At 47.5% G+C, this 18854-nt stretch overlaps 2 protein-coding genes across 3 annotated transcripts in view; both read left to right on the top strand.

Moving 5' to 3' along the window:
• LOC108156426 (5-hydroxytryptamine receptor 1) overlaps positions 1 to 12401 on the top strand; it is a 53634-nt gene extending 41233 nt beyond the window's left edge. For both annotated transcript variants that reach the window (XM_033388309.1, XM_017287879.2), the window contains exons 3-4: positions 2220 to 2327; positions 8862 to 12401. In XM_033388309.1, the coding sequence (XP_033244200.1) occupies positions 9420 to 11147 (1728 nt within the window). In that variant the 5' untranslated portion in view covers positions 2220 to 2327; positions 8862 to 9419 and the 3' untranslated portion in view covers positions 11148 to 12401. The remainder of the gene's footprint in view (positions 1 to 2219; positions 2328 to 8861) is intronic.
• Positions 12402 to 16610: 4209 nt separating this feature from the next.
• LOC108156427 lies at positions 16611 to 17930 on the top strand. The gene has a single exon (XM_017287880.2). The coding sequence runs from the start codon at positions 16722 to 16724 to the stop codon at positions 17841 to 17843; it is 1122 nt and encodes a 373-aa protein (XP_017143369.1). The 5' UTR covers positions 16611 to 16721; the 3' UTR covers positions 17844 to 17930.
• Positions 17931 to 18854: the final 924 nt, after the last annotated feature.

Genomic DNA, 18854 nt, shown 5'->3' with positions numbered 1-18854 from the left:
GTCCATTCAGTAAGCGGAAACAAAGCAAATAATTTATATATCTTCACAGTTTCTCCGCATGAAAAATAGTCACCTCTCAGCTCTAAGACTTGGAAGAAAAAACTGGAAGAACTGTATTGATTGATATCTACCCCACGCTATAGAGCATTTACGCGTCTGCTTTGTCCACGTTTTTCTGCATTTTCCGACCGTTCTTTACCCCCCCGCTGATGCGCTTTCCGCTGGCTGCGCACATAAATATGCAATAGAAACTTTTCTCACGTTTTTGATTGCAATTTTTTTTTGTGCAGCATCATAAATATTTAATGTTTACTTTCGCTGGAGCTTCATTTTTATTTCCCGCTTATTTCCGGCCAGACCCAGCAACAGAGATCGCTGCACACTTGTCCGGAAAATGCAGTTGAAGGGGCGGCAGGCCGCCTTCTTGATTGCTTTTGGTACATAAAAGACTGCTACAAAGTGCCGAGTGGTGCGGTGCCCCGTTTTAATGGCCTTATTAATATAAAGATGGATAAGTCACTGCTTGTGACCGAAAACCCACACGATGCACTTCATTAACTTAATTAAAAACTTGGCGACAGCACCACAAACGACACGGCACACGTGAAGGGCGCACAGATGTTGCAACATGCAGGAGATCCCGCTCGGGCTCGGGCTCGTGCTTGTGTAAGTGCAGCAGCGGAAACCGCAAAGCGAGTCAATTCCAGCTGAGTGCAAATAATGCGTTCGCTCTCACAGATCCACGCTCGACTCCCTGCGACATTCATAACGGTGGCTGCCACACACGAAGCGCAAACTCAATTAAAAACTGTCGAGCTGTTGCCGCCACGCTGCATTTTCACCCGCTGACTGGAGTTGATTGTCATTATCATACACAGTGATACATTCTCCACAATTCTCTATTTATCTTGCCTTTTCTCTCGTTACTTCTCAGTATCCCTCTCTCTCTTTTGTTCTCATTCTCCATCTCTGTAAAAGGTGGAAAAAGCATTCCCATTGCAGAGCCTCGGGTTCCTTTTATTCTGGCTTTCCTCAGTACTTAACGCCGCATGTAAATGCATTTGTTTGCTGCTGCATCCAGCAGCTGTTCATTTCTTTCATTTGGGATTTCTAATTCCTCTTTGCCTGCCTCCGGACTTAATGGGATTTTAAATGGAGTTTTCATTAATAAATTAGCAGTCTTTCCATGCCTGAAATTACCAGCAGTCCTCACATAATTCGTAGACTGAAAGGCCACTCGTTTAGTTTCATAAATGTGCTTCAGGAATCAGTCATTTGACTTCTCTCAGACTTCTCGCAATGTTCTCAAATCTCGGTCTCGTGCTCCCAGTTCTCTCTAATGCAAAATAGAGCATCCAAAGACACTAAGAACTGAGTGATTGAGGTTGTTGTCTGGCTGTCTGACTATCTAGGGAAGCTGCTGCTGCATGTTTGGAATTTTTATGTTGTGTGTGCAACTGGGTGGCACTCATCGGTTCTAGTCTGCTGCACTGTGCTGTGTTCGGTGTTCGACTGCAGCCAAGGCCTGGCTACAATGTCTCAAATGCAGCTAAGCATGACGTTGATGAAGCGCATGCAACAGCTCAACTTAGTTGAAGGGGCATGTTGCAGGTTGCCAGTGCCGTTGCTGTTGCTGTTGTTGCTGCCACCTAAATTTGTTGCTGACAATTTCTTGTTAGCGCTCGCTGTTCATGTTGTGGCTTCGCGCTTTCTGTGTGCGTGCGTGTGTCTGTCTGTCAGTGTTCTAGACGATAAATTTTCAATTTTCTAACTTGCCACAGAGTGCGTTCGTATGTGTGTGTGTGTGTGGGTGTGGGTGTGCGGCAGCCTTTCAGCGTTTCCGCCTGTTTAGCCACCGTTGAACGCAGCACAACATGGCGTATGATTGATGCCGTCTCAAGCAGACACACGACGGCGGCAGACAGTGGAAGGTGGGCTTATTATATTTACATAAAAAACCAGGAAGAATACCCCTTCGAGCCGAAGCGTTTGATGCCCTTACATATGAAGAGTTTCCGACAATCTGCGCGCGGATTTCAGAGATCACAGAACCCTCTGGAAGGGCATGAAAGGGTGTAGTGTGGGGATTTCTATACACTGTCTGGATGTCTGGGGTTGTGATAGAGTGCCTCCAGGCATAAGCCAGCCTCAACTCTCATTATGCGCTAAGGTTCTTTAATTACTTACACACACCTCATAACTTATCTCATTCATTGCAGGCAAGGTGTTGAGGAGGTCTAAAGAGGTCTAAGCCCTAAAGAGGGATACGAGTACTCGTACGACGAGAAGGAAACGGACACGGAGTAGCAGAAGGAGAAGGAGAAAGGGTGAGTAAATGCGAAAGGGAAATGAGAGCATGCGAAGTACAGGATTAGCAGTGAAAGGATATCCTTAGCCGACATCATCGTAGAAGGAATTTAATATCGAAATTATTGCGAGGATACGAATGCACTCGCCCCACTCCACTCGCTAGAAAACAATTCAATTAAGAGACAAAGTTATCCGACAGCCATATAAAAAGATTTTATGACTCACTCCCAGGATCATGGCCAAGACCAACTCCCCGTTTCCCCAAAGCTGCATCTGAGTCTGATGCTGATGCTGACGCTGGCTAGCAATCTCATAAAAGTCGGGACAGGACACGGATATTGAGTGGAAAATTGTTGGGGGGCCAGATGCACTTTGCTTCGATGCAGCAACTGCAGCAGCAGCAGCAGAAGCTGCTCCAACAGATTGCATTAGATTAGAGCAGCAATGGAGGCAGGATGTGCTTTGTATCTGCAGTGAAAGAACTCGTTCATTCATTCCCCTGTATCTGAGCCACAATCAAATCAATTGAGACTTGGCGAGTTCTGAAACTGATTGAAATGCGAGACTGTGCCGCAGGAAAAAATCCAGCATGTTGGCAATTGGCCAACAATTAGCTGGGCCAAAGAGTAACACGAGCCGGCCTGCCACACAATGGGGCATCGGGACAAAAGGCTCTTTTTGTGACTGAAATGTTTCCGCGAATAAATGCGAAATGGTACGAAATGGTTTTTATGATGATGTCACAGCGCGCCAGAAAATAATTTTAAAACCCAATAAATTGTCCAGAAAAACACAAAGCAACAAAATGAGCTATAAAATGGAAGAGACAACAACGGGAGCAGCAAACATTTGACTTGACAAAACGAACGAGCATTTATGTGGCCTGGCATGGCATATCGAAGAAAGGAACGCAACGGAACGGAACGAAACGAACATAAATTCCTTGGGTCTCCTGGCCCAGGGAATCATCGGCTTTTTCCCCCCCAAAAAAACATAAATAATCAAATGAAAATAACAAAAGACGCAAACAAAATATGTAAATGTTTGCTTCTGTCGACTGCAAATGGCAAGAGCAGCGCAAAAGCGTATTTGCAGGCAGGAAGGACCCGGAATTTATGGAAAACTCAATGCTTTATTACATCGCACACGCACACAGGCAAGCAAATTCGTGTACCTGATACATATGTACATACGTACATGTGTATATGCAAATCATATCACTCATATGCCCACGTGAACTTTAAATGCAAAGGCATTATCAAAAATGAAACACCAGCGAGAATGTCAGGCCAGAAAAAACATCATGATGGGCTCGCTGTACGTGTAAGAGGGGATGGCAGAGGGTCTCCAAAGATAAGCAAATTCCTTTACTCTCTCTCAGTCACTCTCTCTTCTTTCTACACATGTTTTGTGCACAAATTTTATTATGCACACAAATAAACAAGCGCACGCACACTGAAGCACAGGTACACCCATCAGACACTTCCTGTAGCGCGTACATATGGCAGCCATTTTACATGAACAGAACAGTTGTGTTATACAACACTGAAAAAAAATGAAATTAATGGCAAGCACTAAGCACTTTTGTGGCTCACTTGACCTTGACACACACATCTTCCACTTGAAGAAATTAATGGACTAGCACTAACAATTCTCAGTGCTCCAAAATAGGAAGCAACCTCTGGAAGCCCACACTTTTTGTGGGACAGTGTAAGCGCGCTGGCAAAAAATATATGATTCGAAATCAACGCATTCATTATTTACAGCCATGCCAACGCTGCGCACAACGAGAAAAGGAAAATGGGAAAAGTGTAAGGGAATGTAAGCCAGCAGCAGCTTGACACATAAACATCAAGAGCGAAAGAATCTGGTGTTGGTGCTACCCTCTGCCACAAATTCGACAGCCTGCCCCTTGCCTCAAGCCTCAAGCCTCACGCCTCAAACCTCCAGCTGAAAGCCAACCTGCCACCGAAAGGGGCGCCAATGTCGACAGCGGCAATTTAAAATTGCTGGCTTTTTAACTCGCATCCATTTACAGCAATTTGGTGTGCTCTCGAGGCGTGTGTCAGACAGCAGTGTGTCCCGTCCGTCCCCCGTGTGATGTGTCAGGTTGGAATTACATGAGGCACTTGGAGCCTGCCATGGAGCCATGGCATATAAATAAGCAGAAAACGGAAACGAAAACGAAAAACTTGAAGGCAAAATTGAAACCAAAGCCGTCATGAGAAATCAAATTTTATGACTTTGTAATTGAAATTCGCTCACGAAGCATATGAAATGAGTTACGCATACGACCCATGGACCCATGGAACCATGGACGGCACAGATTTCTCAGCACCAGCACTACACTTGGTTATGATATGACCAACTTTTGGATTGAAAATTTGCTTGTTTGAAGAAGACGCCCTGCCACAAACGACTGGTAGATTCGGTGGCATAATTTGCCAGAAGGAGGAAAACATTTTCCGAGGGGAGTCTGCCTTGCGATGCACATAAGAAACATTTTACCTGCAGTGTCTAAAGGCTGCTTACATCAAAGAAAATAAGTGGCACCTGTAGCGTTTGGAAGATAGAGACCGGAATGGTCTGAGCAACTGAGAAGCAGGTATCTCATTATTCAGAGACTGCACCACCCTTAGTGGCTTTTATTTCCCATGGATTTATTTATATATACCTATTATATCCCTCAGTGAGTCACTTGTTTCGTGACTTTCGAGTCTCAGCCGCAAATCTGCTCAGCTTTAAAAATTCTATCTGGTAAAAAGAGCAAAAGAAAGAAAAGCTTAAGTGCCGGCGCCAAGCCAACCCCAAACCACAGCAAAGGAGTGGCAATGTAGCAGACTGCAGAGTGGCAGAGAGGCAGTGGAGGAGCAGGTCCGCAGCAGACCATAAACTGCAACCATCAACTGCATTGCATGCCCCCTTTTTCGAGTGGCTGTTGGGCTGCTGATGCTGCTGTGAGGCATGCGGGCATGGGGCATGGGGTATGAAACAATTGTTGGGGATATCTGAATCTGGGGAAAATTAAGTTTACGCTCGCTGATTTTAAAAAGCACTTTATATTTTTGGGGAGCAGCGAAAACTTGAGCTCGAGGATTTGCAAGCGTCTGCGCAGCCATAAAATATATTTTGTGTTAACTGAAAGGAAAACCATGAATTGGCTAGTAAATCCTCTGCTCCTCCTCTCCGCAGAACTTAATAATGCAGAAGGAGACTGGCAATCCGTGCTCATTCCAATTCCGCCGCAGTAAATAGTTTGCAAGAGCAGTCGGGAATCAGGACAGGGACTCCGCATCAGGCACCGCATCTGCAAATAGTTTGCCCAACAAATTTCAGACTCCAGAACTAAAATTATGCTTGTTGTGTAACAGTTCTACTCGCGACAAGAAATCGGAGGCTCCTGTCAGCCCTCCCTGTCAGCGGCGTCGGGCTACTGCGGCAAACCTCAAGACGATGCCGCAGACAGGCTGGGCTGGGCTGCTGGAAAAGTATCTGAAAAGTTGTGCGCTGCGGGCTCAGCTCGTCTTGGGCTGGGAACGTATTAGGAATGTCAAATAGTGAGGCAGACGTGCGGTGGTGGCAATCAAAAGACGAACTGCCAGGTGGATTCGGTGTGGCAGGAAAAATAAAGAAAAATAAGGCTCATACAGGAGCTGGTACATAAATATATTAAAACCTATGAATATTTAGGCCCCTGTCGGCTTTGGCAATAACACAAACGACCAGCCAAAATGTGGGGGAATTTTAAGCCCTAGTCAAACATCTTTCCCCCCTGCTCACAATTCATAATTAAATTACATTATTTATGTCCTGTTGTCGGGAGAATTCATCCGAATGGAACTCCCGACTTGGCAACTGTCCCCCGAAGCTTAAAGCGGCTTACGATTTGTTATTTGCTGACCAAATAATTGGCCAGCTCTCGGGCCTCTGCCCGGGCCTGTCCCCGGCCATGTCAGACCCCTGCCAGGGACTGCCTGCTGTCCGCTTGATTAGCATAATTAACACTCAGTCCCAGCCCCATTTGAGTGCACACTCACGGAAATGCAGTCATGCGCATGGAAATCAATAGACAATTTCCCACCAGAGATGAAATTTTCCGAAATTCGTTGCGCTCGAAATAAAATGAAAACCATAATGATTAGAGCACACTGCTGCTCGGAGTTTAGTTATTATTATGCCATCCTATTATCCGATATCTAACCAATTTTCGTTGGCATATTTCCAAATGGCTCTGCTGTGGTTTGTGCGGCGATTGATACTGATTCTATCAGGGATGAGGTGTGATATAAATAATTATGGAAATATGATGGGAATAAAATTGAGATTTATCCCAGGCTCACCATCAACTGAAGTCTTAATCCTACACATCCTTTAGAGAGATGAACCATGCAGAGTCCACGCAGCTTTAGGGATTACACTTTAATCACTTGCACAATAGTTTTTATACCCGATACTCAAAATGAGTATTGAGGTATATTAGATTTGTGGTAAAAGTGGATGTGTGTAACGTCCAAAAGAATCGTTTCCGACCCCATAAAGTATATATATTCTTGATCAGCATCAATAGCCGAGTCGATTGAGCCATGTCTGTCTGTCCGTCTGTCCGTCTGTCCGTCCGTCCGTCTGTCCGTCCCCTTCAGCGCCTAGTGCTCAAAGACTATAGGAGCTAGAGCAACGATGTTTTGGATCCAGACTTCTGTGATATGTCACTGCTACAAAAATATTTCAAAACTTCGCCCCGCCCACTTCCGCCCCCACAAAGGACGAAAATCTGTGGCATCCACATTCTTAAAGATACGATAAAACCAAAAACGCAGAATCGTAGAGGATGACTATATGTTTTAGAATGTAAGATCTCAACCAGATCGTATAATTATTATAGCCAGAATCAAGAAAACAATTTCATTCTGTCTTGCTCTGTCTCTCTCTAACACACAGGTTTCATGGTCGGTTTTGCCAATTGCAAAATATGAGTTCAAGGATCTCAGAACCTATAAGAGCCAGAGCAACCAAATTTGGTATCCACACTCCTGTGATATCGGACCTTGACCGTTTTGTGTTCAAATTTCGCCACACCCCCTTCCGCCCCCGCAAAGCACGAAAATCTGGGGCATCCACAAATCTCAGAGACTATTAACGCTAGAGTAACCAAATTTGGTATCCGCACTTCTGTTAGATCTCACTATAAAACGTATATCTAAGAATTTCGCCCCACCCCCTTCCGCCCACACAAAGGACGAAAATCTGTTGCATCCACAATATTGCACATTCGAGAAAACTAAAAACGCAGAATCATAGATAACGACCATATCTATCAGATTGCTGAATCTGGACCAGATCAGATAATTTTTATAGCCAAAAGGAGCAAATCAATTCGCACTGGCTACGCAGCGCCCGACGTCACGCTCAGACTGATTTTCTGTCTCTCGCACGCACTCTTTGTCGTGTCGTTTAATATTAGCGGCGTCTGCCGGAGGAGAGCATACTGACTAAGTATCGGGTATAACTGTAGAGTTGCGGTGTCCGCAGCAACTCACAACGTTCCCCCTCGTTTAATGATGCAAATCCGCCATTTAATTCTTTTGTTTTAAATTTCACTGTAAATTTCGACTCTGGCAAAGAGGGTCACACCTGCAGCACAGGTGTGGCATCGTCTGGCCGTCTAGACACTTGCCCCCCATCTCCATTCTCCGCTCCGTCAGGCTCGATTGCCACTCAGCCGCATTCAATAAATTCTAAAACCTAGACACATGAGAGAGCGAAGCCTCTCAAAGCCAAACCAAATGCTTTTTAAAGCCAGTCCTCGATTGCGGTGGCAGCTTGAGCCCGGTTCGACGACCGTTTTTGCTGAGGTTCCAATGGAATTCAATTAGGAGAGAAATGTATAAATTTTACTCGTACTTGGGGTCGCGGTTCTACTTCGACTTCATCGTCTTCTAGGACTGCTGACCGCAAAGGAGGAGGATGCGGAGTAGCCGCAGTGAAAAAGAAATAAATAAAATTGCGAAACGGAAGCTGGCAACAAAAATGGCTACAACAATGGCAGGAGACGCCGCCTTTTAGCTGCCCTTTTGTTTATTTGTTTCGTATTTTCCAGAGCGTCAAGTGCTTGTGAGCGTGGGCTGCGGTTTTCCCAACGATTCAATAATCAAAAGAAGTATGAAAATTAATACAAAGGGACGCCAGTGCGGACGCCCAGCCGCCAGGATGACTCGTGGGAAATGAGGAAAATGCTTAGCGGAGTACACAAACCGAAGCGAAAATGGCCGTCGGGCCTTGAAATCGTTCGCGGTTCCTTCTGCTTCTCGCTTTATTTATTTTCGTCTTTCATTCTGCGTGTTTCATTGTTTAAAAATGGTTCCCTGGAAATTGTAACAACTGCGACCATCATTAGGGCGACATGTGCGTGCACGAGAGGAGCTGCGCCTTGGAGCTGCGACTGAGACAGATTTATTTTATGAGAATTTAAATTGAGAATTTAATACCGACCTGTTTGCACTTCATAAATACCAGCAAGTAATATTCTTTACGTTTCTCTCCACTCTTTGCAGGCATTCGGCAATCGCACAGAGATCCGCTTCACCCATAAATCTAACAGCCGGCATAGATATAGTGGAGTAATCCCCATAAAAGTCAATGTTCTGGGCGACATCAAGCGAAATCATTTAATAGGCAGCCGGCAGCTACGTTTTTATTAAGCATACGCCGCGTTGCCCAGCCAAAATCGGAGAAGGAGAAGGTAGAGGAGTACCCTGCCCCACATAAATTAGTAATCAAGCGACACAAAGGCCAAACGCTAAACGCCAGAGGCTGAGCTCTGGGAACTGCGAGCTGGGAGCTGGGAGCTGGGAACTGGTGGCTGGGGAGAAACTAATAAGAGACGACTTATTCTTATTGAAATTATGATTAATGACGGGAATATTGCACGACAACAGCGAAGGGTAAATCAAGGCATTGTGTGGCATTAGTTGTGCTTCATAATGATGAGCACAATGATCAAGATGATGATGATGAGCAGCAGCAGCAGCAGTAGCAGCAGATTAGTGCTGTATCGCCACCACCTGACGAATTGAAACCGCGCAATTCTGGAACACAAGGAACCCCGTTTGATGGCTTCGTCCGTGCCGGAGTGCGTTGCAGCCGCGGCTGCAGCGGCAGCCCGACGGCGACGCCATCAGAGCAACCACCGTACACTGATCTCCACCGCCACACTGACGCTGCTTATACTCTTCCTCAGCAGCTGGGTGGCCTATGCAGCGGCCAAGGCGGCTACCACGGCCACCCCACCACGGCTCGAGGAGAGCGGCACGGAGTCGGAGTCGGTCACGATTACGGACTTCAACAGCAGCAGCGCCTTTCTGGGAGCCGTGGCAGCCGCTTCGTCCTCGGCTTCAGTTTCAGCTTCGGCCTTCACCGCCACCACAGCGCTACCATACCCATACTCCTCAGTGTCGCTCAACAGCAGCCCCGTGGCGATCATAGCCCATCAGGGCATCACCAGCAGCATTACGGACAACAACACCACTTTGGGCCCGCTCTCGGACACCCCGTTGCTGATTGAGGAGTTCGCGGCCGGGGAGTTCGTCCTGCCCCCGCTGCAGTCTATTTTCGTGAGCCTCGTCCTGCTAATTGTGATCCTGGGCACAGTGGTGGGCAACGTCCTGGTCTGCATCGCCGTGTGCATGGTGCGGAAGCTGAGGCGCCCCTGCAATTACCTGCTCGTCTCCCTGGCCCTCTCTGACCTGTGCGTGGCTCTGCTGGTTATGCCCATGGCCCTGCTCTACGAGGTTCTGGAGAAGTGGAACTTCGGTCCGCTGCTCTGCGACATCTGGGTGTCCTTCGACGTACTCTGCTGCACCGCCTCGATCCTCAACCTGTGCGCCATCTCCGTGGACCGCTACCTGGCCATCACCAAGCCCCTGGAGTACGGCGTGAAGCGGACGCCCCGTCGGATGATGCTCTGTGTGATGGTTGTGTGGCTGGCCGCCGCCTGCATCTCGCTGCCGCCGCTGCTGATTCTGGGCAACGAGCACGAAGACGAGGACGGAATGCCCATCTGTACGGTGTGCCAGAACTTCGCATATCAGATCTATGCCACGCTGGGCTCCTTCTACATCCCGCTTTCCGTGATGTTGTTCGTCTACTACCAGATCTTCAGGGCTGCCCGTCGCATCGTCCTCGAGGAGAAGCGGGCCCAGACTCATCTCCAGAAGGCGCTCAACGGCAAGGGCTCACCCACTGCCGCCGATCCGCCGCTGGGCCACACGGAGCTGGTCAGCGGCAATGGACAGCGGCACAGCAGCGTGGGCAACACCTCCCTCACATACTCCACCTGTGGGGGACTCAGCAGCGGGGGCGGGGCCATCAGTGGCGGTCCTTCTGGGGGACATCACGGTGGCCACCATGGCAGCGGGGGCGGTGCGAGCGGCTCCACCGGACTCCTGGGGTCGCCGCACCACAAAAAGCTCCGCTTCCAGTTGGCGAAGGAGAAGAAGGCCTCCACCACGCTGGGCATCATAATGTCGGCCTTCACCGTCTGCTGGCTGCCCTTCTTCATCCTGGCCCTCATCCGGCCCTTCGAGACGATGCACGTGCCGCCCTCACTCTCCTCCCTCTTCCTGTGGCTGGGCTACGCCAACTCCCTGCTGAATCCCATCATCTACGCCACCCTCAACCGCGACTTCCGCAAGCCCTTCCAGGAGATCCTCTACTTCCGCTGCTCCAGCCTGAACACGATGATGCGCGAGAACTACTACCAGGATCAGTACGGGGAGCCGCCCTCGCAGCGGGTGATGTTGGGGGATGAGCGGCACGGAGCCAGAGAGAGTTTTCTCTAAGGGATAATGGACGCTCAAAGGCAGGGATGTCGTGTCACGGCATGGAGACTCTGCTACCGGGGACAAACGATGACATCTTTGCTCACTCACTCACTCAGAAAAATTTAGTCACACACATACACGCATATAAAAAGAGAGTATTTGTATGTAGTAGTGTTAGTAGTGCACCGCCCCCCTACATACGCATATGCATGTGGATATGGATATGCACGTGCATGTGTGCAGGTGCGAGATAACATATATGTAGACGACTCCTCTAAACGTAACTCGTTGTTGTAATTTTAAAAGGTAGAACTATAAGTATTCACACGTACACATACACACGGTTGTAACTGTGACAGGTTTCTACGGTTCCTTTTATGTTTCGAAAACAATCAGCACCGGAAATGAGCCACAATCGTTATCGAATCTATCTGATATCCTATCCTCCCTAGTTCCCCTAGTAGGCCACTCCCCAATCGCTAGAGATACTCAAAACAGAGCCAAAAATTAACCTAATTAATAATCTAGATACGTATCGATAACCTACTACGATATAATTATGTTCTGTGCAAGGACCCAAGCATTCTCTGTAAATACGGTTCAAGGGCTCTGTTTCTATACATAATAAACATATACGATTATACTATATATATTGTACGAGTGCTCAAGGGAGAACTACACTACCTATAATATTGTACTATATTTTGTAACTTTCTGCATTAGTCCTTCGTTGTATTTTGTATGAAAAAGTCACGCCTCTCTGTGATACCAAACATTAAGCATTATCGTACTCTTATGTTTAGATTGAAGAATCGAAGCTGCATCAGACGTAACGGAAGGGAATGGAACGGAACACACGCAACACCTACTTATACAAAGAAACATTTAGATATAGTCTCTACTAAGTGTGCATGTTTTTATTGTATATGATATGTAATGTATGTAATGATATTCACAAGAAACCAAACCAAAACCACAAGCGAAAGATAAACTATCAAAACTATTTACATACATACCACACCAAACCACACCCCTCCCGCACTCATGAGACGAAGCCATGACAAGAAACTAAGCTAAAGCCTAGATAATATTGCAGAACTAGAGTTCTCTATGAAAACTACAAACATAACATCAAATATTATAGTAACTATAACAAAACAAAACAAAAGCTTACCAAACTGCAGAACTGCATTTGAAAACTGTTTTCCAAAGAGCGCAGGTGCAGGTGCAGAAGTTAATGCATCAAATAAAAGGCAAACCGTATAAATGTAATTTAAACAACTCTCGTTTTCTTCTGTTCTGGACTCACTGCAATGTCATTCTTACTTCGTAGAAAGAGGTTTGTCTTCAGTGAAGTACAGTTGATTACTACGACTACGGGATACCTGGCAATAAGAAGTGGAAAATGTTCAATTTTAATCTTAGCCCCCAGCTGGTTAAAGTAGTACTTGTTAAAGATAGCTATCACTGTAGTGCCATCTGCATCGGCCTTCGTTTACACCCTCAAGAAACGAACATACCCTCCCTACTGCATACCTCTGGTCCAATTACTTGGCCTTCAAGTTACTCTAAATTGTCCCCTTTGTTAGTGAATTTTTTTCTTAAAAATCTGTCATTTATTGAAGCGGCGACAAAGTGCCACCAGCCTCCAGCCAGTGACTCATTGAATAGTATCTCACTGTCGAGCCATAGAATTTGAGCGCAATGGAAATTAAATTCTATGCCAGAATTCATAAAAAGCGACAACAGAAGAAGAATTGAATTCAAATTCAACAAGAGCATGGAAAATGGAAAATGTGAAATGGAAAATGCGAAGCGAAGCGAAGTGCAGCAGCTGGCGGCCGTAGTAAATGCAGAAGAATGTCAACCCAGTGGGAAATTTAACGGACAGCAAGTGGCTTTAACCCGAACACAAAAAGCGTCTATGGCAATGGCAGTGGCAATGGCAGTGGCAGAGGCAGACTCTTATTCTCCCATTCGAGTGTATTCTGTGCTCATTGAAAGTGACAAGTTGGGCAAACGTGCAGAATGCACGTTCCGGAAACGGAAGCTAAAGCAAAAGCTGGCGCCAACATGGCGAAAATATCAAAAGGCGAACGAGCAGAACTAACAAACATCTGTGGCGGATGGAGGAGCCATAGCCGTGTGGCGCTCTCCCATGCAAATATCTGCACATTTCACTATTTTTTTCTGGGGCACGGCACAGCATAGACATAGACATAAACAAGGCGAATGTTTCGGAGCGAAAGATCTGGGCGGGCAGCCACTTTTCTTAGAGATTCGCAGGATGTGGGGGAAAAAGCTCTTGAAAAAGGGTATGACAATGACAAAGTGATGCGGATCTGTCGGCGCCAGCAGCAGGGCGCTCCGGGCTGCTCCGGGCTGCTCCGGGCTCCTCCTGGCTGCCTGCTGATAAATGATGATTTTACGCCCGTACATGAGGGGATGCCATTTTATGAGCTCCAGCAGCCGAGCCAAAAAACACACCAAGCACAAGGCCACGCCTTCCATTCACCCACTCATCCACGGATGCAGGATGTGGATGTGGGATGTGAACAGGAGAATGCCTGTTTCAGTTAAGCGGATTTTTGCATTCAAATTCCAAGGGTAAAAAAAAGGAAAGCTGACGATTGCAGCAAAACTGTTGCAGCTCGAGCGAGGGCGAAAAGTCCGTTCTGCAGCTTTATGAGCGCTCTTTTCTATTAGTGTTTTTCGTGACACTAATGCGACGTTTATGAAACAACGGGACTCGTTGTCGGGGCTGCTGTCAGGGACAGCGTCCGTGTTTTAGAAAATGTCGCTTATGACATGTATCTGTAGTTGTCAGGCCCATAACCATGAAGTGTTAACAAGCATGTGCCACATAAATCAACATAGAGCCGGGACGGCTTTGGCAGACAGGGGACAGCGGAGAGGACCCTTTTCTGGACAGACCCACTGAAAATTGGGAAAGTCTGAAAAACAATAAAAGCAAAAGGCAGAGTGCCAGAGTGCCAGAGTGCGGCACGTAACAAAAAACCCCCAATTGAGCTCAATTTCCTGTGAGTGGCACTCTCCTCTGGAATGTTTCAGAGTGGAAAGGCCGCTAAAGTGACTCTACTTACGAGCAGAGTAGCTCCATTTGTCCGATAACGCAATCGAAAGTCGAAAATCGAAAATCAATAGCCCATCCCACGCATAATGGAGAGCAAATGTCAATGCTGTAAGGTAATAAGACAAATTTCCAAATGTATTTGCCGAACAGCAAACGAAATGAGCTCGAGTTTCAGCTATAAAGGCGAAAGACCATCCACAAATGACAATCAGATGGTGGTTGGAGGATGGTGGCCTCCTCCTAGAGGGATGTTAAATTTAATAAATATCAAAGTAGCATCTCGGGAAAATGGCAATCTAATATTTTGTGCGAGTATTCAATGACTCAAACAAAGAAATATGAAACCCAATCAGCTTAGAGTTGATGTATTGCTCAAGTGCTTTGAAGGAAACCAACCGCAAAGCATACACATTTTTCAAAGTTGAAAATCCACATTGCTACAGAAATATGTATGCCCAAGAATACGCAGCACCCACACCTTTGCAAATGTGTGAAAATGTATTCGAAACAAATTATGTAAATTATTTCAAGCCCTAAGAACTCCATTTCATCATGACGCGATAGGCATCTGCTCTGCAGCCCCGAGACCCATTTAGCCTCTCGCTCTGCCCATTTTTTCATTGTTGTAATTGTGGAAAATGTTTTATTAAATGCGGTCCTGCTGGACCGGTGTCACGTCACCCAGTCGAGCCAAGCCGAAAATGAAGAAAGTGCGGGAAAAGTGAGCTGAAATGTCTGGGAATTTGTACAAAATTAAGTTGATTAAATGGACTTAGCAGCGCGATTACACGCAAGGCTGGACGGGTCCTTAAGCGCCCTGCCCTGCCCTACCCTGCGTGCGGCCCTACTTTTGGGCTTGTCGTAGAACATTTTTCATTCTTTCGTCTAATTCATTGCCGTCACTGCTAGTGGTTCGGCTCCTATCCATTGACAGGAGCCCGTCCAGGGACGGACGACAGCAATGCGGCGAAACTTTGACCATCGAAATCTGGGGCAGAGTCCCGTGGGAGCAGTCGACTTTGGCTTCGTTAAATGTCGCATGATTAACGCTTTGCTCTAGAAGACAATTGATAAAGAATGGAACGGAAGGGCCAGCAGGATTTTGGGACGGGCTCCCAAGATGCTTTAAGCCCGTGTCGGGCTGCGCACAATGTACAATGGACCACGGACAATGCAGCTTTTCCTTGTGTAACAAGAGAAAAGAAAAGCTGCTTGGGAACCTGGATCAACTTAATGCGAGTAGAGTAGGGTATGGGCATGCAAGGAGTAGTTCTGTAAGTGTGCATTAGTTTCCCATTTCTCCAGAGCATTCAGCATTCGTCTGGGCTGTGTCTGCGCTTTTTGTTGGCCTTCCCTTCCTTCCTTCCTTGCTTCCTTGTTTCTTTCCGTCTTGACAATTAAGGTCAGTCTGTGCAGCTGCCATAGAGCAGCCAAGAGAAGCATTTAATGCAGGAATCACTTTGTTTTAGGACCCGTTGTGGCTCGGGGTGCCTCGCGTGGATGCTCCTTTGTTTTTTGTGTTAGCTCTGGTCGAAAAAAACAAAACAGAAATTGCGAAAAAAGAGGAAAAAACCACGCTGCGATGGCTGCTGCAAGCATTCCAAATGATTAATGTGCCGGATCCTGAACGGAACAGGAACAGAACAGGAGGAGCATTAATGGGCGGTCAGTGAGGCGTTCTCTCCGACAGCTAGTGGCTTCATTTTGTCGGTCCCACTCCATGGCTGCCTGCCAAGTCTCCCAGCCATGTCTTCACGTACATGCTAAAAAAGGCGAACAAAAGATTGCAGCACGTTTTGGCTCAAAAATCCCTGTTCCGTTTGGCAATCAGCGGCAGGCCCATAAATTAACTCGCCGCGCACCACGCTGCGTATGATTAATATTTAGTATTACACAATCTAATGGTAGACTCGTGAGCAATTTCCAGTGCTTTCCAGTGGATGTGCACCCAGTGTACGAGTACGATCTTAATTTCGGTGCCTCGCTTAAATCTTTATTAATATGCCAGGAGTCCGTCTCATCCGCGCGTCTGATGAAAAACGGTTGCCATCAGCATTAGCGACATCAAATTTGCCCGGGTGTCTTGCCCCTCAGAAGCACCAACGGCACAACTTCATTGATTTTGTGTGCGCAGAGTCCGGAGATTCCGTAGAGTGCGAACAGCTCCAGCCACATGCCATTTATGTTAATGATTACCCAGAATTGGCAGTGGAATCCGGCGAAATTGACGCCTATCTAGTGGTGGAGAGGAGGGGGAGCATGTGCCATCAATTACGGACAAGTTGATGTAGATCTCATTCGACAAAGCCAACATCATTTTCCGTTGGATTGGGGGAAGCTGAGGTGTGTTCAAGCGCACATAAAGCCCACTCTGTGATTTACTTCATGTATTCAATATCTCATAGTTTCATTCAAAGTTTGTTTGATTCAGTAATGAAAGTATAAATATCTATAACCATTTGTTAATTGTGAACCATCGAAAGAGACGACATTTCAATATGAGTCTAAGGCATGACCACTACGGAGGAATAGAATATTTCCAGGAAGCCGAAGCCCTCCCGCATCCACAACACGGGCCCGCTGACAAGATGGCTGATGACCATGGGGGTCATGGACATGACATGCCGATGGTCTTCCACGGTGGCTACAACGAGACCATCCTGTTCAAGTTTTGGCAATGCGACACCCGGCTGGCGTTGGCCTTCTCTTGCCTGAGCATCTTCATTTTGGCCATTCTCTACGAGGCTCTCAAGTTCTTCCGCGATTGGCTCTTCCGGAAACGCAAGCGGCGCATACAGGGGGGCTACGACAACTACAGTCCTTTCCGTAACCGTCCTTACAATTACTACGACTACTATCGGCAGCCACAGCCACAGATGCAGCCACATTTACAGCCACATCTACAGCCACGTCTACAGCCACAGCCACAGCTACAGCCACAGCCTCAGCTAACAGGTCGCATACAGACATATGTGTACCGACCGCCCCAGGTGCGCCGACCAGCGCAGACCCAATCTCCTGCCCCAACCGCAGCCCCAACCTCCATTACATACTTTTCGGATGGTGAGTCCATATCCACATTGGGTGACCTACCCACGTCCTCATCGAGTGATCAAGCCGTGCCGAGATTGGCCAGTAATCGTTCGGCAACAACGGATGCTCAAGCTATTCCCACATCGGACTTTGAAGCAGCGACCGCCTCGGACGACAAAAGCCCGAAGACCTCACTGATCTCTCAAGCCTGGAAAAAGATGGGCCTGGGCGCATCAAGGGCCTCCAGATCGGGTGGCCAAGGAACGTCGACATCGGCCGCCCAAGGTGTAGCTACAGCAAATGCGCATACGCACATTCGTCGGCCCGGTCCGCCGGGTCCATCCCGTCTTCTGGCAGCAGTGGAGAGCCAGGATACCGGCGAGTCTTTTACGTGCGATTTTTATCTGTCACCGCTGCATATTGCCCAGACCTTTCTTCACATGCTGCAGGTCCTGATCTCCTTCTTGCTGATGCTCGTCTTCATGAGCTTTAATGTTTGGCTCTGCCTCGCAGTGCTCCTCGGCGCGGGCTTGGGCTATTTCCTCTTCTTCCCCCTGAGCACTAGTGTCCAGGAGCACTGCAACTGAGGCAAGCGCCGAGTCCTGAAACCTGAGTCCATGTTCCATGTCCCGGCTAATGCGCATGCTAATGTATTTTTCTAATTAAAGCAAGTTGTTAAAATCATAACGGCTCGACGGGTCCTCGCTCCTCTACCTAATTGTTAATGTTTATGGCTCGTAAAACAATGGATGCAGCAGCGTCTTCCACATTGCCAGCCAGCTTGGTCCTGGCCTTCATGCTGGCTAACTAGGCGTATGCGTAACGCCTGGCCAGCGGGGCGTGGCGTGCGAGTGTGTTAGGAAGGCGAGGACAGCCAGGAGGCGTATCGCTCAGCATTTTTATGCGTTATTCTTGGATATTTTTGTATCTGCCACCCGAGTTTACGAGAGCACCCCCACATTTTGCTTGCCGAACCTCTGTGTGTGGTCTCCAGGTGAGGGCCTAGGATGCCGAGATGCTGGGGGATACTGACGTTTATTTGCCCCGTGTCTGGCATTTTCATTATGCCATAATTATGAGGGCGATAAAGCAGCGCCGTGTTTGCTTTTCGGCACATGAAAACGGTAAACAGAAATGGACGCCATTGTTGTCTGTCGTGTGTCGTCTGTCGGGTGCTTGCTCGTCGATTGCGCGCCCAGTTATCGGCGCTTCCACTTTCAATTAATATTTTAATAAGCAGCCTTCTTGCCGTTTGGCAGGCGGATAACGCAATTTGGCTTTACCACGCCCCGCTGCACACGAAGCAGAAAGCAGGCAACGGCACGGACTGACACAACAGCCGCAGAAGGTAAGCACGGCCACAGAGGAGGAGCAGCAGCAGGAGTCACACGGGAGCTGGCCAAGGCAAAAGCGGCTTTAATAATTCAGCCACACTCGTATATGGGTACCTGCGAGTCTTGACCAATGCGCAGGGCCTGCATGGCCAAGAGAGGGAACGGAAATGCGTCCATGCATAGCAATTTTACATAGAAGAAGAAGGTGGAGAAGCCTGCTGGACATGTGAGCAACGGCTGGCAGACCACAACTACAGTTTCAAT

The sequence above is a fragment of the Drosophila miranda genome, chromosome 2, assembly GCF_003369915.1.
Source record: "Drosophila miranda strain MSH22 chromosome 2, D.miranda_PacBio2.1, whole genome shotgun sequence".
In the NCBI taxonomy this organism is placed as follows: Eukaryota; Metazoa; Arthropoda; class Insecta; order Diptera; family Drosophilidae; genus Drosophila; species Drosophila miranda.
The sequence above is the reverse complement of the archived record's forward strand: the minus strand, read 5'-3'. Positions and strand labels throughout refer to the sequence as shown.